Source organism: Capsicum annuum, chromosome 1 (genome assembly GCF_002878395.1).
Source record: "Capsicum annuum cultivar UCD-10X-F1 chromosome 1, UCD10Xv1.1, whole genome shotgun sequence".
NCBI classification, from domain to species: domain Eukaryota; kingdom Viridiplantae; phylum Streptophyta; class Magnoliopsida; order Solanales; family Solanaceae; genus Capsicum; species Capsicum annuum.
Window position 1 is genome coordinate 13,972,827 of NC_061111.1, and position 22,908 is coordinate 13,995,734.

At 34.4% G+C, this 22,908-nt stretch overlaps 2 protein-coding genes across 3 annotated transcripts; one reads left to right on the top strand and one right to left on the bottom strand.

Moving 5' to 3' along the window:
• The first annotated feature begins 9,935 nt into the window (after positions 1–9,935).
• Positions 9,936–14,768, top strand: LOC107868747 (haloacid dehalogenase-like hydrolase domain-containing protein Sgpp). Its single transcript, XM_016715401.2, has 5 exons — positions 9,936–10,229; positions 13,375–13,489; positions 13,663–13,814; positions 13,926–14,187; positions 14,271–14,768. Exons 1-5 carry the CDS (start codon positions 10,195–10,197, stop codon positions 14,460–14,462), a joined length of 756 nt encoding a protein of 251 aa, XP_016570887.1. The 5' UTR covers positions 9,936–10,194; the 3' UTR covers positions 14,463–14,768.
• Positions 14,769–15,371: 603 nt separating this feature from the next.
• Positions 15,372–22,528, bottom strand: LOC107868756 (phragmoplastin DRP1E). 2 transcript variants are annotated; one of them, XM_047394198.1, is made up of 15 exons: positions 22,219–22,528; positions 21,827–21,890; positions 20,454–20,561; positions 20,126–20,227; positions 19,542–19,592; positions 19,394–19,455; positions 19,114–19,204; positions 18,927–18,991; positions 17,853–18,047; positions 17,636–17,749; positions 17,476–17,546; positions 16,879–17,104; positions 16,476–16,526; positions 16,038–16,406; positions 15,372–15,696 (listed from the first exon to the last, which is right to left on the bottom strand). In XM_047394198.1, exons 1-15 carry the CDS (start codon positions 22,345–22,347, stop codon positions 15,568–15,570), a joined length of 1,827 nt encoding a protein of 608 aa, XP_047250154.1. In that variant the 5' UTR covers positions 22,348–22,528; the 3' UTR covers positions 15,372–15,567. The 2 variants fall into 2 exon arrangements, with proteins under 2 accessions (XP_047250154.1, XP_016570894.2); XM_016715408.2 differs by having other exon boundaries at positions 17,630–17,749; positions 22,219–22,527.
• Between the last annotated feature and the right edge of the window lie 380 nt (positions 22,529–22,908).

Below are 22,908 nucleotides of genomic sequence, written 5' to 3' on the forward strand. Positions count from 1 at the left end.
TTAGACGTTCTTCAACTAATATTCTTCTATACTTTTGTTTTATATGCTTTGTATTATTTGTGTGTTGATTGGTACTATGATTTGATGTGTTTGTAATGTCTTATTTTGCTTGATACAGTTTGATGTGTTTCTAATACTCTGTTTTGCTTGAAACATGTGGTAGATGAATGATTTTAAGAATTTTTTGTGTAAAAATTAGGTTTGATATCTCAAATTGTCATACTATTTTATTATGGTTTACATTCTGTTATCATCTACTGTTTTTGTTATTATCTATTATTTATTGTACTTGTGTAATTATTTTTTTTTTTAAACGATTTTGGGTTGTTTTTTCTTTGAGCCGAAGACCTCCATCAAGTTGAAGTGTGAAAACATAATTAATTGATGAGTGTTTTCATATTGTGAGCAATGAAAGTATTTGAGATTTTAAAGATGTCGAACATATTATTTTGTTGCAGCTTTTATTCTGTTACCATCTATTGTTTTTATTATTATTTGTTGTTCGAGGTCCTTCATCAAGTTAGAAGTGTAAATACATGACTAATTGAGAAGTGTTTTCATATTGTGAGCAGTTGAGGGTATCTGAGATTTTAAAGATGTCGAAAGAATTCATCATTCGCAATTTTGGATAAGCAATCTATTATTTATCTCCGGATATTGATTTCTTCTTATTGAGTTTGCTTTATTATTTTTATTTTTCACTTTAGTTTGTATCTGATTAACATGATATGAAATTTGTTTTGTAAAGTTGCAGTCTTACAGATTTTTGAATAGACATAGTTTGTTTATATTTTATTACTCATTAGATGCTTATTTTCATAAAATTCTAATGGCTCTAACAAATTTATAAATACTATATAAATTCTACAAAATTAACATTTTATACTAATCATATACTCATTGAATAAGTACACGCGCAAAGCGCGTACACCTAAACTAGTATATTTGAGTATTGCGTCGTAAGAAAAAAATGAATCGGAAAAAAGGGTTTTCCTTTTTATTGAATTGAACATGTTCATTCATTTTGACTGCTTTAACAAATTTTCTCATACTAATTTCTACTCTACCTTCTCCGAGTTCATTCTCCGGGGAACCCCACATTCAAATAATTTTGGTGTATCTTTTCAATCTACTTCCTTTATGATTTCATTCAAAATCATACAAAAACAATCCTATATGATATAACTATTTATGTAAGTATTTTACGATTAAGAAGCAATAATCTCCTGTACATAGTTATCTATATATATAGTGTAATTTTTTGTTGAAAGAGTTGAGTGACTATCCTTCAACAAAGGTGGCTCCGCCAGTGACCCTTATGCATTGAAGAGTTTTTCCTTCAATTTTAAAAATATTGATCAATTACCCTCTTCTATAATCCACATTGAAATTTGACGAGTATTAAAATTTGAACTTGCAGATTAGATTTTTCACCTCAAACATATAGCCACATAGTTAATTTAAAAAGTATAAAACTTTTTTTAAAAAAAATATGCATATGAATAAATTTATTTCCATAACGTTGTCTTGCTAAAATGCCAATGAGGCTTGTGATTGGTAGATAGATTGATTGTTTGACGAACCTCCAACGAAATTAATTGGGAAGGATGGAAAAAAAACAGCCACATAAACCAAAAATAGAAGTAAAATTGTATACTTCACTTATGACCAAAAGTTGTAATATAGAATTAAGAGAAATAATTATACTTTTGTTTTAGGAAAATGTCTGAACTTTGACCGAATTTTCGATTGAGTATACTGAACTTTGCGGGGTTTTATTACTCCTAGACCTTTTTTTTTGTATTTTAATGACATATATCTGTCCACTTTGATAAGTGCGTGTAATCACGTCTCTTGAGCGCATGAGATTGATTAAAAAATGTTATAAATTATTTTTTTTTGTCACATAACTCCTTAATTTTCTAATTTTTAATAACTTTATGTTTTTTATTTATTTTTTCATTTGCTTTCTCTTCTCTCTTCTTTCTTTCTTCTCTTCAACAATGGAGTCTTCAACAAAACACCATGGTTGCTCCATTGTTGAATTAAAATTGAACGCAATTTCATCACATATACACACCCAAATGGATCATCTTCAACACACTCAATTCAATTCAGGAAATTGCATGCTATGGACCTAAATATGGGTGGCTTTAGCTATTTGACCTCAATAAGAAATATTTTTAAAAAATAAACTTCTTTACTTTTTAAGTATAGTACAAGTACCATTTTGCCCCTCTATACTTAAAATATTATTTTTTAAACTTTTCATATGTATTTGTCTCACAAATTTTATTTTTTATTATTTTCACTTTTTTATTTTTTCCTTTAATTTTATTATTTTCACTTTTTTATTTTTTTCCTTTAATTTTAATATTCTATTTTTTATTATTTTCACTTTTTATTTTTTTCCTTTAATTTTATTTTCATGTTTTAATTCATTTTTCTCAACCTTTATTTTTTTTTTCTCTTTTTTCTTTTTTTTCTCAAGCATTATCTATTTCTTTTTTTTTTCTTTTTTTAATTCATTTTCCTTTAACCTTTATTTTTGTTTTTTATCAGTTCTTTTTTTTCTCAAACTTTATTTTTATTTTTCCTCTCATTTTTTATTTTCTCAAATTTTTAAATTCTTCACTTTTTTCTTAATCTTTATTTTTTTCTTGCCTTTTTTTCTCACTCTTTTTTTTATTTCTCTATTTTGTTTGATCCCTTTTTTTCAGTTCTGTTTTTTTCCTCATTTTTCTCAAATTTTATTTTTATTTTTCCTCTCATTTTTATTTTTCTCAATTTTTTTAATTCTTCACTTTTTTTCTTGATCTTTATTTTTTTCTTTCCTTATTTTTCTCAATCTTTTTTTTTATTTCTCTATTTTGTTTGATCGTTTTTTTCTTCTTCTTTTTCCAACTTCTATTATATTTTGCTAATAAATAAAAAATTGTATAATCTGCAAAGGGGGTCTTCTTTTTTTACATCAAAGCAAATTTAAGGACATGAATAGTTGTTACGAAGTTCTTCGAAAATTCTTGAGATAAGTCGTGTCTCTAAGTCGAGAGTTGTAGAATATCTCATAAATAAAAACATAATGTGGTAGTATCAACTCTTGCTCATGGGCATACTTTATTATTTAACAATCCTTGAGCTAAGTCTTGCCTCTAAGGCAAGAGTTGTAGAATATCCCATAAATGAAGACATAACGTGGTAGTGTCAACTCTTGCTCGTGGGGCATAATTTATAGTTTGAAAATCTTTGAGCTAATTCTTGCCTCTAAGGCAAGAGTTGTAGAATATCTCATAAATGAAGACATAACGTGGTAGTGTCAACGCTTGCCCGTGGAGCATAATTTGTAGATTGAAAGTCCTTGAGCTAATTAAGTCTTGCATCTAAGGCAATAGTTGTAGAACATCTCATAAATGAAAACATAACGTGGTAAAGTCAACTTTGACCCGTAGGGCATAATTTGTAGTTTGAAAGTCCTTGAGCCAAGTCTTGCCTCTAAGACAATAGTTGTAGAAAATCTCATAAATGAAACATAACGTGGTAGAGTCAACTCTTGCTCGTGGGGTATAATTTATTGTTTGAAAGTCCATGAGCTAAGTCATGCCTCTAAGGTAAGAGTTATAAAACATCTCATAAATTAAAATACAATGTGGTAGTGTCAACTCTTGCCCATAAAACATAACTTGTTGTTTGAAAATCATAAGTCATGCCTCTACAATGTAGTAGTGTCAACTCTTGCCCATGAAACGTAGCTTAAGAAAAAAAAAAAAAAGATGTTGAAAGGTGTAAAAAAAAAAGTAAGGGTTAAGAAAAACTAAAAAAAAAATAAAAAGGAAAGAAAAAATAAAAAATAAAAATAATATAAAAGAAAAAAAATAGTTAAGAGGAAAAAAGAAAAAAAAGTAAGGGTTGAGAAAATTAAAAATAAAAAGAGAAAAGAAAAAAGAAAAATCAAAGTAAAATTAAAAAGAGAAAAAAAATAAAAGTTGAAAGATATAAATATGGAGTTGTTATTCATTATGAGCATCATTTATGTAATTTACTCCATTGATCAGGGACAATTTTGTTCAAAAAATATTAGTTAATAGGTAAAGGTTATTTTAAGGAAACTTTTTTATTTGGGGCTAAAATTTGAAAGTCACCCCAATTTGGGTCTATTTTTTAGATTCACTCAATTCAATTACATCAATTTGATTCAGTTTCAACACACATACACACCAAATGGGTCATCTTCAATTCCATCAAAATGATCAAATTTAACCCACCATTGCCACCACCAACAACCACCATTACCGCCGGCAACCACCACCAGCTAAGGCGAAAAAAAGAAAAAATTCAGACCCATATCTACTTCGAGCCAAGCTTATGACAAGGAATTTTTTATCATATCCATTGGTTTCGTTGTTACGGTTGCTCTGGAAAAGATGACTATGTACCTTCCTGATACAAGCATGAGGTGCACAAAATTATACAAGGCATTGTCAAAGGTTCAAACTTCGGAATTGGCAAGTGTTTGGAGCATTTTAAAGCTTTGTCAAGTGGAAGGAGAAGCAGGGAACCATTACACTCGAGAGGCGCCTCACTTGAAGGACAAAATAGACTTTGCACAGTATGATTTGATACTCAAGAGGCGCCCCATTTTAGGGCTATTGTTGTCTTTTAAGACTCCCTTTTTACACTCCAAAGGAGCACCTTTTATTAAGGGTATTTTTGTCCTTATTTGTAATAAATATAAATAGGTACCTTAGCTCTTATTTTTCCTAAGTTTTGACATAATGAATTGAGTGAATTTTCAGATTGTAATATTAGTGTTAGCTTGTAGTATTCTCCTTCTCCTTAAGAGAGAGAAATCGAATTAGGGTTAGCATAATTGATGGACTTCACTTGTGTTGACAAATTGACAAGAAAGGTGGGTTTTGAGGAGTGTGAATTCCCTTGGTCCACCTAAGAGAAAGGTTTGAGCTTCTATTGATGAGGTGTGATTGATGATTTGATACACCATCTTTTGTTAATCACTTGGTAGAAGTAAGGGTCTTTCTATCTATCTTTACGTTTATGCAATCTTCTTCTTTATCCTATTTCTTTTGTATTATTTTTGTTTGCTGATTTTTGCATCTTGTGTGTCCATTTCATGTATTTCTACTCTTCTCTTGTATCATTTGGTATCAAAGCCATGTATTAGAGTTGTTCCCACAACTCTAAGTCTTGGATCTAAGAAAATCTTCACAAAAAAAGAGTCTAGAGTTAAAAAAAAAATCCACAAAAAGAGTAAAAAATCTAGAAAAAACTCAAAAAAATTGTGTGTTGTCTTGTTGTTTGGTAGTAGATCCGAATCTCACAACTTAGATCTACTAATTTTTAGTTTGTTTTGATAGTTTCTAGTGTTAGATTCTTGTTCTCTAGCACTTAAAGGGTCTAGATCTAAGTTTAGAACAAGATTTGGTTGTTTTTGAGCTAGATCCACCATTGTTGTGGCTTGTTTGAAGCTTTTGAGGAGGGATCTCATTTTTTATCAAATTGTGTGTGGTGTTTTGTGGCTGGTTTTGTGTTGGTTGTGCTTGGTTTGGCAAAGGGAACCTAGATCTAAAAGAAAAATTGAAGTTAGGGTTCATTTGCCTAGTGGTCAAACCTTGGCCAACTCTTGAATATTCTTCTTGTTTATCCACCATCTTCAAATCTTGTTGAAGAAGAATATTCAAGTAGCTTGTTTGATCCAAAAAGGGAGAAGAAAGAGAGTACTAAGTGTTTGTACAAGAATATTCCCTAGCATATTCTAAGTCTTCCAAAAAGAAAGAGGGGACAAAGAGACAAACAAGTATAATTGAAAGTACACTTGAGGGGACCAATCCATTCTAAATTAGATTTCTAAGTTTCTATTTATTGTTTCTAATTGCTTTTGTGTTGATTCTATCACTAATTACCAAACTAGTAAGTACCTACTAGGTTGATAATTAGTCTTGAGTCCGTTTTGTTCGTGTCTTCGCTTTTTGTGTGCTTTTCTTATTTTTAAGTCATAGTAGTTTGTTGGTTCAAGTCCGTGCATCATTTTATTTGAGTCCTATCAAACAAAAATCGATTCCGGACCAAGGCATATTCACCACTCAATCACTTACCAAGTATTGCCAAGTATTCAACACTTGTGAGACCAAGTGTGAGGTGAGATCCGAGTATGAGTATGTGAGGTTATTTGAACTAACTTATTTGTTCGTTTTGTAGGTTTTTGCCTTTACTGCTTTTTTGCTCTTTTTAGGTACCTTGACAATGGAAGGAACAACATCATCCACTCCGGATAGTTATAGTATTTATACTACCTCGGATCCTTTTGAAAATTTCCATCGGCACCTTGAAAGTCTACGCCAATTGATGATTGAAGCATACCATCTAAGCCGAATCACCACTAACCAAGATACTAGCATTTTGCCTAGTATCAATTCTCCTTGTGTGTAGGTTCAAGATAATATACTTCCACCGGAGGATTCAAGGAGAGTTCCTTAAGAACACATGATTTTTGATCAAATGAAGCTTTTGGTTAAGAATTCCAACTTTGGGGAAAATGACAAAGAGGTAATGCAAGGAAGAATTCTTGACAAACTCCCTTGTAATGAGAGCTTCCCAAAGGAACAAATGGGCTGCCATAATCCAAACCTAGGTGAAAGCCATACCTCATGTGAGCTAAAAGGTAACAATACTATCTCCTACACTCTTATAAACTTAGAATGTCGTGATGTGGCTAGTAGTAGCCAAATGGATTTAGTTGATGGTTTTCTTGGAGGAGAATCGTATGAGTCTTCCCTTTGTGATACTCTTGGTATTGTTAGATTGCATGAAGACCAAATTCTTAATGTAAGTTTGCAAGCACTAGTTGATCCTAAAGATGACAAAATTGATTCTTTTCGTATGAATGATTTGTGTCCATCTAGTGCTAGCACTCATGACTTGAATAAGGTTCCATTACTAAGTGACAAGAGTATCCACACACTAATTGACCCTTGTGAAAATTGAGGTGGGTCTACGTTGGTATGTGAGTTGTCAACAACTAGTGAGGATGTGAATGATGATCAATTTACTCACGAATGTAGCCCACTACTTGAGTTTATGTATGATGTGCTTGATGAGGCTCAAGTTAGTGTTAATGTATATAGTGTTGATCTTGATAATGAATATGGTCCCTTGAACTTCTTATGTGGTGAGAACCTTGCTATTAATTGTGTTTTTGGTGATCATGTGTATGGAGAGTTGTGGATGATGAGGTGTATGTTGTTAAGGGAAGCCTACTAAGCCGTAGGTCCTTATCCTTGTGTGTTAGTCTTTCCTTAAGAACAAATGCTTTGGGTGAGTGTGATACCCTAGTAGATGGAATGAGTAGCTTCGGTTTAGTCCCTTGGCCACTTCACCCATTTGATCCCGGTGTACTAGTGGGGAGAAAAAGGGATTGTTTCGGCTTGTGCTTATTTTCCTTTGATGTTTGTCTTATAACTATCCTTTGTAATGCTCATACTAAATGTTTCATGGTTAGAACAAAGGATTGCTGGTTGTATTTTAAAAGTGTACCCCCTCGGCATGATGTCTTCACACTTGATTCCTTTCTATACTACCTCTTTAACTATAATGATAAGCATGTTAATTCTAAATTTGTATTGTGTAGAGGTAGAAAGTTTGGTGGCTGGTTTTCTTGTTTGAATGATAGTGATGTGTGGGTGAGGTGGACCTTAGGATCAATAGTGGAACCATATTTGATGAGGTCCTTTGTAGAGGTAATGAAACAAATGTATCTTATGGTTCCTAAGCCAAATGTAGTCTTACCTTTTGGGTATAGTAAAGTCATTAAGACCATTGTAGTTTCCTTATCTCTTGATATTTGCCAAAACCACCTCCTTTATGTCATTCATGCTAAGCTTCTCATTTCACACACAAAGGATCGATGGTTGTATTTCAAATATGAACAACCTTGGAGTGTTGAAATATGTAATGATTTTGGGTAGCACTTTCCTCTCTTTGATACATATCTTAGTCATGTCCTTTGTGTTGCTTATAGTAAGTGTTTCATGATTATTACAAAGGATTGTTTGCTATATTCTAAGAGTGTGCCCCCTTGGTGTATTCATATAATTTGGCACTAATGCTAACCCTCCTACCAAGAGGATTGTGTGCTTGTTTTTCTTCTCTATTTGATTTTGTAGGATCTGAATTTGAGGACAAATTCCTTCAAGATGGAGAGGATGATACAAGCATGAGGTGCACAAAATTGTACAAGGTATTGTCAAAGGTTTAAACTTCGAAATTGACAAGTGTTTGGAGCATTTTAAAGCCTTGTCAAGTGGAAGGAGAAGCAGGGAACCATTACACTCGAGAGGCGCCTCACTTGAAGGACAAAATGGACTTTGCACACTATGATTTGACACTCAAGAGGCGCCCCATTTTAGGGCTATTGTTGTCTTTTAAGACTCCCTTTTTACACTCTAAAGGAGCACCCTTCATTAAGGATATTTTTGTCCTTGTTTGTAATAAGTATAAATAGACACCTTAGCTCTTATTTTTCCTAAGTTTTGACATAATGAATTGAGTGAATTTTCAGATTGTAATATTAGTGTTAGCTTGTAGTATTCTCCTTCTCCTTAAGAGAGAGAAACCGAATTAGGGTTAGCACAATTGATGTATTTCACTTGTGTTGACAAATTGACAAGAAAGGTGGATTTTGAGGAGTGTGAATTCCCTTGGTCCACTTAAGAGGAAGGTTTGAGCTTCTATTGGTGAGGTGTGATTGATGGTTTGATACACCATCTTTTGTTAATCACTTGATAGAAGTAAGGGTCTTTCTATCTATCTTTACGTTTATGCAATCTTCTTCTTCATCTCCTTTCTTTTGTGTTGTTTTTGCTTGCTAATTTTTGCATCTTATGTGTCCATTTCGTGAATTCCTAGTCTTCTCTTGTATCACTTTCTTGTTATCATACCAATTAGCAAAACCTGCTATTTTTTTTTTTAGAGATAATACCCTATTACCCCCTGAACTTTACCCAAAATGGCAGAGACACACCTCAATTTAAAGGGGGTCTCATTACCCCATGAATTAATTAAAAGTATAATTTTGACACTCTTAGTACCTACGTAGCACATACGTGGCACAACACACTGAAGTGGCCACGTAAGCACACTTCAGTAATGTGAATAGGTTTGAAATAATAGTCCTTAAATATACTCCCTCCTGAATGGTTTAATGAACATAAAAACAAACAATGCGATAATTAAACTAGGACGGAGAAAGTAATGTCTTAAAGAAGGTATCAAAAAGAAATACAATATCATTATAATTTGTTAAGGTACGTGTAAAAGTGAAATACAAGACTAAAATGGACCAGAGGGAATATCATACAAACTCTTTGTTCTTTGTAAAGTTGCTCTCTTTGCAATTCCCTTGAGTTATTTATAAAGTACACTTTTGTGAAGCATTTAGTTCATCAAAATTTTCTATACAATTCTCAGAACTATTTTATAACCCCTTGCAAGATGACCGGGGAATATTCAACTGAAAGGTGATACTTAAAAAGAATAACGATCGATCTTTTACAATTATCAATTATTTGAGTTTGGTATCTGAACTATCACCATTTATTAATCAAAATACACTTTAACTTAATTATTCACTTTTTCTACCTAAACATGCAGCACGTCTCAAAAAACTGCACTCTACAAGAGAAAATACACTTAAAATATCATAAATTTCACCTTGAAATGTGAATCTCCCTTAAATCTCTCTTTTTCTATTAACGATCAAATCTGTTAATCATTTGATCAAAGATCAAAAAGAAAGTGTTCAATCTTAACAAGTTAAAGGGCCAAATCAACTCAAAAGTTATACTTAATGGACTGTTTTATAAACTAATCCAAAACATTTTTAAAAAATTTATAAAAAAAATCACTTTTGTCACTTTCCCAATGCCACACGTTAGTCAGAGATGAATGGTCAGCAGTACACTTTTGTTGTCCTTACGTTTTTTTGGAACGCTGGACTATTTTGATTCTTTAATAGATTCTCTTTTTATTTTTCCTTTCATAAAAGTCGCCACCTTTACTATTTCCCTCTTCCATCAAGTTTTTATTTATTTATACCCCATTCATTCTTGTGGAAATCTCAATTTGCTTCATTAAAATTTTTCTATACAATTCATTCTCTGAATTTTTGATACCCTTTGCTATATGATGGCTCCTACTCTGGAAAATTCCACAGAAAGGTGAAATTTTTTATCCCTTTTTACCTTTTATTTTGGTGAATGTTTGATCTTGGGTCTGATTTCTTGTTGCATTTTCATCCTTCTATAGAAAGGTGGAAAAGTTTATTTCAATTTATTAGCTTGTATTTGGTGAATTGATTTGAATTGTTGTCTAGATTTGATCTGGGGTCTGATTTCTTGTTGTATTTTTTGTTGATTGGTTTTGTTGCATTTTCCCCTTTCTGCGGGGGTAGTTCTGTTGAAAGGTGAAATTTTTAATTCTTTTTTAGGTTTTATTTGGTGAACATATTTGAATTATTGCCAAGAATTGATCTGGGGTTTGATTTCTTGTTGTATTTTTGTTGATTGATATAAGTAAAGAGAGTTTCTTGTTGCATTTTCCAAAGTTACGTAGAAAGGTGAAATTTTTAATTTGGTGAATAAATTTGAATATTTGGCAAGATTTGATATGGGGTCTGATTTCTTGTTGCATTTTTGTTGATTTTGTATAAGAATGAGAGTTTCTTGTTGCATTTTCCTCTTTCTGCAGGGGAAAGATATGTATAAAGGTGAAATTTTTAAGTTCATTTTTAGCTTCTTTTTGTCGGATAGATTTGAATATTTGCCGAGATTTGATCTGGGGTCTGATTTCGTGTTGCCTTTTGGTTGATTGGTATAAGCTAGAGTGTTTCTTGTTGCATTTTCCCGAATGTGCAGGGAAAAGTTCTGTAGAAAGGTGAAATTTTTAATCCATTTCTGTCTTTTATTTGGCGAATATATTTGAATTTTTGTCAAGATTTGATCTGGGGTTTGATTTCCTATTGCATTTTTAGTGATGGGTATAAGAATAAGAGTTTATGAGAGTTCTGCTTTTTTTATTATTTTTTCATGAGTATGCTAAAGCTCCCAATTTCTTGAAATCGTTACTATTGGAGCTAGTGTTTGATCACTTCCTTGCTGCGTAATTGAATCCACTAGCAATTCTTCATTTATTTGCTTGGAAATATTGAGATTCTTGAATCTGATTCGCGACAGAAGCTTCTTGATCTGATCACTCCATTTCTGCATGACTGCCGCCGTTGATGTCAATCTCAATATGCGCCGTTTGGAAATTCTGCATCTATTGATGATTTCCCTATTATTATCATATCATTTATATTTATCTGATTGATTGTAAATGAAAAATGAAAAATGTGTTCTTACTGTTAAGAATATCTATATCTTCCCTTCACCACTAGTTTTCTTATTCTGTTTTCTTTAATCCAAAAACTCAATCTTCTCACTATGTTTTCGGCTGATCAATTGAGATCTTGGGCATCTTTAGCAATTTCTTAATTCTGGTTCATAACCTAAGGTTACTGGCTTCTGTTAACTTCATTCTGTTGAAAATTCTTTCATTTATGTGATGTGCCTTCGGTTTTCTCTTAACTTGTATATGACCTTCCTCGTGACTATTGGACCTACCCTCCCATAAAGTGGGGTATGGGGAGGGTAAAGTGTGGGCAGTCCATACCACATTACCTTAGATGAAGTAGAGAGGTTGTTTTTGATAGACCCTAGGCTCAGGAGAAATAATACTATATCAAGCAAAAAACATAAAAACAAGCAACGAAATGGGGTAACACACCACTAGATAATAAAAGAAACAAGACAACCACAGAGTTATACTATATACTATCTATCCGAAATCACAAACATCACCAAAAGACCACGAATAAGAAACTTCAAGGCACATGCGTAACTATAACTACAGGCACAGCTACAAACAAAGTATTCCTTCTTACTAGTAAGGACGCACTCCCACTCACTAACCCTCTACCCTAATCCACATCCTCCACGTCCTTCTATTGAGGGTCATGTCCTCCGTAAGATGTAACTGCTCCATGGCATGCCTAATCACCTCCCTTCAATATTTCTTCGGCCTACCTCTACCCCGTCTAAAACCATCCATAGTCAGCTTCTCACACCTTCATACTGGGGCATCTGTGCACCTCTTCATCACATGTCTGAACCATCTCAACCTCACTTCACGCATCTTGTCTTCTACGGAAGTCACTCCCACCTTCTCAAGAATAATCTCATTTCTAACCCTATCCCTCCTGGTAAGTCCACACATCCATCTCAACATCCTCATCTCCGTCACCTTCAACTTTTGGATATGAGAGTTTTTAACTGGCCAAAACTCCGCTCCATACAACATAGCCAGTCAAATTCACTCTGTAGAACTTACTTTTAAGCTTAGGAGGCACCTTCTTATCACACAAGACTCCTCGAGTGAGCCTCCATTTCAATCACCATACACCAATACGGTGCATGACATCCTCGTCAATCTCTCCATTCCCTTGAATCGTAGACCCAAGATACTTGAAACTATCTCTCTTTCGAGTGGCCTGAGAATCCAGTTTCACTACCTCGACAGCCTCGTGTGTCAAATGATTGGTCTTGCTCAACCTAAACCCTTTAGACTCTAGGGCCTGTCTCCAAACCTCCAACTTATCATACAATTTAATTTCTTTGCTATCACCTTTTTATTCCCTGATGGGATGTTTCTAATATCTATAGACCTTTTGCAATGCTTAATAACTGTACTTCACATCAAGGGCAACTTAAGTTCATATGCTATACAAGAAAATGTCTGGTCCAGACCCATTGATTAAAAAAAAAATTATAACTGGATAATTGAACTGAAGATAGATTTTGTGCTAAGTAGTTCCTGTATTGCCTCTATTGAATAGAGACCACAATGCTTCCTTCATTATACTAGAACCCTCAACAACTTGGTGCGCATTCAACTTGTTTTTCTATAAATATGAACTTCATTATATCTTCAAGATACGGTATATCTTTTGATCTCTTGGTCCTGGTATGATCAGGAAAGACACATACTAATGTTTCATATTTTATTCTTGAGAATGTATAGGAGGCGGTCCAAATTTAAATCAGTGAATTCTGAATGTACATGAACGTTTTTCAAAAAAAAAAATTGAAGGCACACATGGTCCTAGCTTAAGGAAGTCGGTGTCATTTCACCAAATGCGCTAAGCCTAGATTTGTCCATGGAATGTACACAGCTACATTGATTTAGATGTTTAATATTACACCAAATTGTGTTATTGTGTGTTGGAGTCAAAAAGCAAAGCTAAACTACTGTCGTTTCTCTTAGCAGTCCTCCATCTCTCGCAATGCTTGCTCCCATTCAAGCAGTTCTATTTGACGTAGACGGAACTTTGTGTGATTCAGATCCTCTTCACTACTATGCCTTCCGTGAAATGCTTCTAGAGGTATCAACAATTAATCACTTTTACTTCAGAGAAATGACGTACTTATATTTTTCGACTTGTGCAATGCTCCACTATCCCCACCCCGCCTTCCCCCTGTGGCTCATTGGAAATCTTTAAATTTTGGAATATGTCGATCATTTTTCTCATAACTGCTGGGAATTTGGTTTCTGCAGATAGGATACAATGGCGGTGTGCCAGTTGATGAAGAGTGGTTTATCAAGACCATCGCTGGGAAACACAACGATGATATTGCTTCTGCCCTTTTCCCTGATGATCAGGAACGGGGTCTTAAATTCTGCGATGAGAAGGAAGCTATGTTTAGAAGGTTTGGAACTCCCCACACATGCAACTTGTGCATTTCAATTGACCTGGTGCTAGTGAACCATATGCTTGATTATATTCCTCCAGTCTCATATCTGTTCTGTGTCCAATATAGGTTGGTGAAAGATCAGTTGAAACCTATAGATGGTTTGTACAAGGTGAAGAAATGGATTGAAGATCGTGGGCTGAAACGGGCTGCAGTTACCAATGCGCCTAGACTAAACGCTGAACTGATGATAGAAATACTTGGCCTAAAGGATTTCTTTGATGTGATTATTATCGGAAGTGAATGTGAGCGCGCAAAACCATATCCCGACCCTTACTTGAAGGCCCTTGAACTGCTTAAGGTGTCAAAGGACCACACATTCATATTTGAGGTATGCATTTCTTCATCGACCACATTTTTTCGTTTACTTATCTTCACAGCCATTGAAATTTGTAATCTTTCTTCTGTTGTTAGGATTCTTTTTCGGGAATAACTGCTGGGGTGGCAGCTGAGATGCCTGTTGTTGGCTTGGCAACCCGAAATCCACCTCACGTACTTATGGAAGCAAAACCTGCTTTTCTTATTAAAGATTATGAAGATTCGAAGTTATGGACAGCTCTAGAGGAAATCGACAAAAAGTCAGGTGCCACAACAACCAGAGTCTGAGACTTAACACATACTAGATAGATGAAAGATCTGCTATTATTGTTGAAGTGGAATACTACGGAGTTAATTGAACTTCCTTCATTGAAACCTTGGATTTTCGTTTCATAAACATACAGAGGGAAACGGTATTATCATTATTTTTCTTCCGTAAAATCGGCTGTGCTAGGTCTAACAGTTGATATTGACTAAAGGAGTATATGGAAACCGTGTATGGTGACTGTTCATTGATCATAGCTTGATCATTGACATACAGTTCAGTTTAATACTACATAATACAGATCTTGATAATAGAAGTGTTTTACCTTATGATAACTTGTCTACTATACTCTATGAGCGAAGATGCCAAACTTCTTATCTGTTTGAATGATTCTGAACTTTGGTTATGATATATGAAGATGTTACAATCAGTTAAGTCTATGTCTTCATCCAAATTAGTTCACATCTGTGGTTTAACATGTTTGCGTCCAAGTTTAACATGTATTGGCAGATGGGCTCTATTAACTTTTGACTCCAATAGTTTGCAAATCAATCAACTATGGTTTCACCTCAAATTAGCTCTTGTTGGTAATAACAAATGTTTAGGTTAACATTGTATAATTTTATAATTAGAGATTGATCATGGTAAAAATATTCTTAGACTGACTACTGGAATCCTCTTAACGACGACAGAATAGTTAACCATCATCTGAGTCAGAACGATTTCAAACGTAGGTTCTTCTTTTCCATTTGGACATCTTAGGCCATAAAATGCACAAACAAGAGTAAAAATTCCTTTCCATGATAGCAAAGGAAAAGTCTATATTTCCCTTGAGAAGTTGCATTCGATTAGGACAGACTTATAATCTCAAGCTGTACAAGTTCTTTTTGTAACTTATCATTTAGGTCTTTTGCTTGTCCTCAGTGTCATAATTCGTAAAGTAGCTAATTGAATCCGGTAGAATTCATACACTGCCAATGGTAAAAGGTGAGCATCGTTCAAAATTCAAAACCATTAATAATGTATCTTAGTTTAAACCCATAACTTGATGCTATGGCTTTGAAAAGCCTAGGTTTAGAGCAAAAAGAACATTTTCTAACTAGTTTGCAAACTATGTACCCTTTCACATCATTTTTCCCACAATGCTGAATCTATTTCATCTCTAGCAGACTTGTAAAGCTCAAGCCTTCTTGAACATTTCTGCCTTCTCTCCATCAAGACTGGATCTTCATCCAGTAAATGGGAGAGCTTATGACCCTGCAAGTGGGGAAAAAAATCATCAAGTACCGTCTACTAACTTTGAACCTGAAAGGAATACATACCATAATTTTCAACCTCTTTTGTGATAGGTCTTACGACAATTTATTTGATACATTAAATTCTCAGACAAATCTTATCAAACTCTGCAAATCACATGGAATGCTTAGTGCATAGAAGAAAAGGATTTACGCGCTTGTAACGTTGCATCAGCATTCACCTAATGGCATGTTCACCAGTTTTATGAATAAATCATCTTCCATCGACTACTGATTTCATTAAGGATTTTAAGCATACAGGTATCTAATCTGTAGAGGGTGTTAAGCAGACAAGTGAAGTACCTCCATTTTGCCCAGTTGCGTATAGAAATGATCAAGTAAACAACGCTTGGCTTCCCGAACTTGACAATAAACCACAGCCTTTGGTATTGTATTCCTTAAAGTATCAGACACCATACCAACATATGAGGAAATGTTTGAGCCTATCCTACGCAAGTGCCCCTCTGTGTAACGGTCAGCAGTTGAAGCAGTCGGGCTTCCACCCTTATCCACATCTTGTGGAAGTTTCCGGAAAAAGTCAACAGTAAGGTACGAGGATTCCATTTCCACCATCCGCAGAACAGTCTTCTTGCTGTCACCGCGGAACTGCTCTAATGCTTCAATTGCAGCTGAAGCTATCTCTGATCGAAGAGTTGGAAAGCGTCTTAGTTCCTGCACTGAAAAATATCAATTTCACGATTTACCATTACATCATGAAGTAGTAAAGGGTTGGGATAATACCTGAGTTTCCCCTATTGACTTCTTCACCAGCTCTTTCAAGATGAAGTGGACCTACATAGTCAATTCATGGAGTTTAGTTGAAATGAGCAGTTTGAACAATTGGTTTGTCTTTTTAGGGTGGGGTGGACGGGAGAGGGGAGATGAAACAATTATGCGTTCAACTTTTGAATTATTAGTTCATTGCTACACTATTCCAATTCTTTTAAGTTATGCATCTCGAGTTATAGAGCAGTTATTGAACTATTGGTACTCCCTAGCCCATGCAAAATGGAGAAGAGTTCTCCACATGATACTTGCTGTGGGGGACCAGTGTCATAAAAAGATTGCCTTAACCATAGCTACATCAAGTAATATGACAATTCACATCCACAGGATAAAAGCATGAAAAGGTGAAAGTACTTACTGCATCCACTGAGGCTTCAGCAGGACCCCTGAAATAATTAAGAGCACCATCAATAAGCCGTCTATAACCTTGCTCTGGTGCTATTAAATGAGGTTGATATCCATCTGCCTCAGATACAACCTTCCTAACATTTTGCATCGCGAGATGACGATCCAGCGGAAGCTTTCTTAAAGCAACAGGGAGCTGGCAGTCAAAAACCGCATAAATGCGATCTCCTCCTGGCCGCCTACACAAGCAGATGTGGAAGGCCAAGCGTAAGGAACTTATAACAAACATGTTCAACTTAACGTCATTGTAAGGCAAGGTAGTATATGTCCTTGATTTTAAGAAACTGCATGAAATCAACAGAAGATGTCCCTGACTTCCTGTCATATGCATATCCAACATTTTCACATGTTGCAACACAATCTGACATCCATTATATGGAGGGCACATGAAATGTGAATGGAACCAAACAATATGGATTCTACTTTACATGACGAAATAATAGTTGTGGTTGTGAAGACAGAAGCAAAATACAGCAATGTTCAAATCAACGAGCTTTTCCTTCTGTTTTCTTACAATTCACATTAGTTAAAGAAAAATGTGTCCTCTTACCCTCCTTCAAGATGCTCCTTGAAAATCCTATCAAAAGCACGGCACAGCTCTAGTATGGCATACAACTGCGCCTGTTAATTTAAGCAAAACTAGTTAAGATACTGAATCGAGCACTAGGCATATTTTCAAAAAAGGAAAAGACTAGCATCACTACGCTTGCATCAATAGCAACAGGTTTCCCTAGATAACTCATTTCTGCTTCAAGCTCATCAATGCTTGAATTGATCAAAGACAAAATGGCTGGTATACGGGCCTTGATCACAGACTCTAGGTGCTGGAAAAACAAATATTTGGATTCAGCATCGTGTAACAAATATCAATTGCACGAATTAGAGATAAATTCATCTTGGTATAAGCAGCTTTGGTAGACTGAATACCTTTGAGAGTAGTTTTGCTAGATACTCTGAACCCATTCTTTTGGCCAAATGTCCATACTCGGGACTTGTAGCAAAAAATTCACGTTCCTTACGCCTTGCAACAACCATATCGACATTTTTATTGAGATCGGCCTGTGAACGATTGACAAGTCCAACCCAAGGATGTTGTAACCGATAAGATCTTCCTTCCAGAACCTTCATCACATAATTGAAAAGTAAATCAAGGAGGAATGTCGGTATATGATAGATACAGCCCAAAAAATGTTGCAATCATCCACATTAATGAAAACACCAGCCGCAGAAAAGTGACATAAAACTGCTGCTGATAAATAACAGAGACTTTTTGGGTGTATTCATAAGGAGAACTTGATGAATGTTTCACAATCTTAAGGTAACAACCCGATGATTTATGTTTCAACTTTCATTTCGTTTTCGTTTGTTTCAAGAAATCTATCAATCAAATCCTATTTTTTCTGCTTTCTCTTGATTGTTTTCCGATCAAGAAATATAGATCTTGTTCATGGATTCACAAAAATGTGCAAAAGCTCTATTTGCCTCTGCATCTTGCAGTAATTTATGGCGTTGAGGGGCCATAAAAGCATTCTCTGCATTCAACCATTCATCGCTTCCTATTTACATCAATTGTGATGTCCAGCATGGCATAACTTAACAGAAAGTTCTTTTCCGCCAATATACAGTCCCACAACGCAAGCCTGAAGCAAGGATTTTTGCACAGCAACACATTATGATAATAAATATATGCTCTATCCTCGTACTGTGCAGAAATAAACCTCACATTTAAGTAATATTCTCACTTCGAAACATACATAATACCGAAATCCTAAGAGCTGATACATATTGCACATGACCTATGGAAGAATCTTCGTGACTCTTGCGAAGAGTTCAGAAGTTTTTGTAATTTAGAGGAATTATTAGGTATAAGCCAGTGTAATATAAAAAGCTCATTGTTAATGATGGATCAGGAATTAAAAGATGCTGATTAATACAGAAATATAACTCTTCTTCAACAAAGAAAAGTCATTGTTAGGTAGAAAGGAAAACATATGTACTTACATCCAAAGCATTTGTTCCTTTGTCCATCAAATCAAGCTTTGTCAACACACCAATTGTACGTTCACCTGCATTGGGGTAACTTAGTGCTCCAGTGGCCCTCAAAAGTATTTCGCAAATGTGGGAGAAAGAGCAAAGACTAAATGGAGCAAATGAACTATTTATGCCGGAGAAGACATGAAAATATTACCAGTTGGGTCAACTTCTCTAGCAATCTTTATAGCATCAGATGTTGCAATATCCTGATTGGCCGGGGTAATAGCTAAAAGAATACAATTTGGCTGCAATGCAAGAACCAAAGTTTTGTCAGTCAATTCCTTTCAAGTGTCGAGGGCAAAATTACAAAATAAGCAATATCATCAAAGTCTAAACTTCTGCGGGGAAAGATCATAATTCTCTAAGTGCTGATTTATCATCGTTAAGAAGCTAGAAACATAGTTATATTTTGTCTATGCCTCTCAACATATTACCTTGTCAACATATGAGCGAACCATATCTTCAATTTCCTGAACTATACTTTCAGGCTGTCCCTCTGTCGACAACAACAATTGCATTGAGCAAAATAGATCATGACATGTATTTATGAAAAACCAATAACATGAGAATCAATAAACATACCAACAGCAACCTTTGTTAAACCAGGTAAATCTACCAAAGTCAAATTGACAACTGCAATAAAAACCCAAGATGAGTTATTTGATTCAACCAATAGCGAAATCAAAATCCCAATATTGAGCAGTCGTATGAGTACCACCAAGAATCTATCAATCATAGAGAACAAAGCTAAAAAATAACAATGAAGCAGTTGCACAGTCCTCCTAAAATCAATGACGTTTTAGAACGTGTTAATATGAAATTCACCTAAAATAACTTAGTTAATATTTTTTTAAGCACTATATGAACAATAGGTACTAAACACACAAACGCTGGGGCAATACGAATGTTGTTAGCAATTTGCAGAAAATGATAAGGCACAGGATAGGAAATAGTACTAAACTCGAGAAATTTCATAACATTCAATTGGGATTTTTTATATTTTTAAAGCACAGAAAAATGCAACATAATGGACATATATATGGTATCAATAATGCAAAACATCATTTGCCTGTGTTCCAGTAGATATACGGCTAAATTCACAACAAAAGCCAGCACACTGTAAATAAAAGAAAGTAACATAAGTTTAAAGCACATGATATGCGCACCATTTGGAGAGTAGATGCTGAGATTAATAGGAAGAGGAGAAATCTGTTTGGTCTTGCCAGTCACCCTGTCAGTTTCTTCCTGAATCTCTGATCTTACCAAAGCTTCATTAAGAAGAAACGTACAAAATGTCAAGATCAAATCAAGAAATAAATACTGCATCGTTTCAAATGATGTTACACAGAAGATTCAATTCCAAAATGGATATGGTAATGGCCTAACAGTACTTTAGAAGAAATTTGACAAGGTAATCAGGGTAGCATAAATGTAAAGGAGATGAAGCTATACAGAAAATCTGCATTGTAGCATAACTTTAAAACAGAAACATACCAAAATCAAGAAACTTTCTATTTCCTGTGTGAAGAAACTGTGCATAGTCTTGCTGTCCTGGCTCAGTCTTGTAAAGTTGCAAAACCAATGGCCTTCTTGTTACAATCCCTGCAAATAAACGTTGTTATGTGATTTAAAACTTTATTTTCAAACAGATTACAAATTTTTGTTTCTAGTAGCAAAGCAAGAGTGCAGTGGAGTAGAATTTTCAGGTGTGTTTCTACAATAAATGTGGCATCCTGAAAATTATAATATTAATTTTGGAGTATGTCTAAAATAGTGAAGTGGTACAGTTGAAGGTCCAGGGGAAAAACAAAGGAACACAAATATAATTTGATGTTTTTAAACTAGACATTTAAAGCAGTACCTTATCAATTTTTCCTGTCTATCATTGACTTAAGAAAGTTTAACTCGGCAAAACATAATTTAAATAAGCATAAGATCCAATCATTAGGTCAAAAGGTCTAAAACTAACTATAGTCTATAAAAGTAACATTTCAATTAATTGTCACATTTTCTCCATGGGAGTGTGTGTTGGGTCCTATTAAAAATATTTCTTTTTCTCTAAAGTAACAGCTAATTTAGTATGTCTTCTCTATCAGCACGTGTTAATAAAGCATTTACAATGATACCAACTATCCAGTACTCATTTATCTATTCTTCTATATACAAATCCAACAATATAATATAAAGTGAAATAAAATAGTCTCTTTCATATATTTTGCTGGAATCAGAGATTTCCTTTTATTTTTCTGCAAAATAGAATCAGACTTTTAAGTTTCTAATATTCTATTCCAGTGACTGATCACTATATGCATGCTGCCGAAATGTCGATCAACATCCCAAAACCTCATGACAACAGGATTTTCATCTCTATTTCTGTTTTGTTTTGTTCTTTTTTTCTTCTTAATTATTTGTTGCCACCAACTTAGTGGGCACAAAATCTCCAATTGAGAAACTACAGTCTAGAAAACTGAAAATAACACCAGAGCCATGTTATCAAAACCAAAAAGCGCAAAAAAGTTCTAAGGTTCATTGAAGCTTTAAGCGCATAGTGCAAATAAAGCATTGACTTTAATCAAAAAAGGTGTGAAGGGATATATATATATATGTCGAAGGCTACTAATTATAATCATGTATGGCAAATATATGAACAAAGAAGTGTTAAAAAATTACGATAAATTGAAATATCAACTGTTTATCATCGGCTTTTCAGAAGAAGCTCATTGACAAGAAAAAGTATGCCTTTAAACCTTGATGACGACATTGAAAGGCACATTAAGCATGTCTCGAGACTCACTTGAAGGCAAAAGCTTTGACAACACTGTACCAGATTGAAGTCAACAAATACAATTCATACAATCAACCCTTACCTGATCCTCTAGGGAGAAAATCCCGTCCAACAATGCTCTCCAACACCGACGACTTCCCGGAACTCTACATAAAACACCATAATTCAGTCAAATCACTCAAAAAAACAGAGAAACAACACTAAATCAACCATACAAAAAAAAAATCACTCCATCACAAACACCGATCAAACAAAAAAATAATAGACATAGACAAAAAAAATGAAAAAAATAGGTGGAGATGAATTTGATTCTTCATAGAAAAAAAAAAAAGCAACAACGCTAAATTAAACAACACAACCAATAAACCTCCAACAAAAAAACACTGAATTCCATCACAAACACCAATCAAACAAAAAAAATTACAGTTATACACAAAAACAAAAGCACCAAAAATAGGTTTTTACGAACCGCACCTGTCCACCGAGGACGACGATAGTAGGTAGAGCATCCCAAAGAGTAGGCAAAGTCCGATCATCACCGTAATCACCTAGAAGCGTACAAGCTCTCTGTATTTTGTTAACAAGACCAATTACACCTTCCATATTTTCGCTGATGAAAACCCTAACCCTACCGCTTTTACTACGCCGGAGATTCCTATTTGCGGCGGCGGAGAGTGAGAGGAGAATGAGTAGGAGAATGAATGTGAAGGAAGTAACGGAATCTATTTTTTTTATTATAATATTATTATTTTTTTGACTAGGTGTAGTGGAGTGGAGTGAAAGAGTGTGATAGTGCGCCACGTGGGGTAGTGTTTTATAGGTTCAGGTTGTGGGGTCCACAAATATTTTTTAAAAAATTTGACTATTGGGCGGGATCTTTTTTTGACATCCGTACTAGTACATTTTTTATCTGTTGTCAACTTTATTTTTTTATTGGCAGAATTTCAAGTTTAAGGGTGGTTTGGCGTAAGATATTAAAATAAATAATTTTTGAATAAGAGAATAGTTTAAAGATAAAAATTTTAGTGTCTTATTTAATTGTCAAGTCGAGATTAATAAATAGTATTAGAATAAGTTATTTTATTTTTTTGGTGGTATAATAATTTCAAACACTCTATCTTGGGATAAATTTATAAAATGATAAAATCACCGCTTAAATTCTTT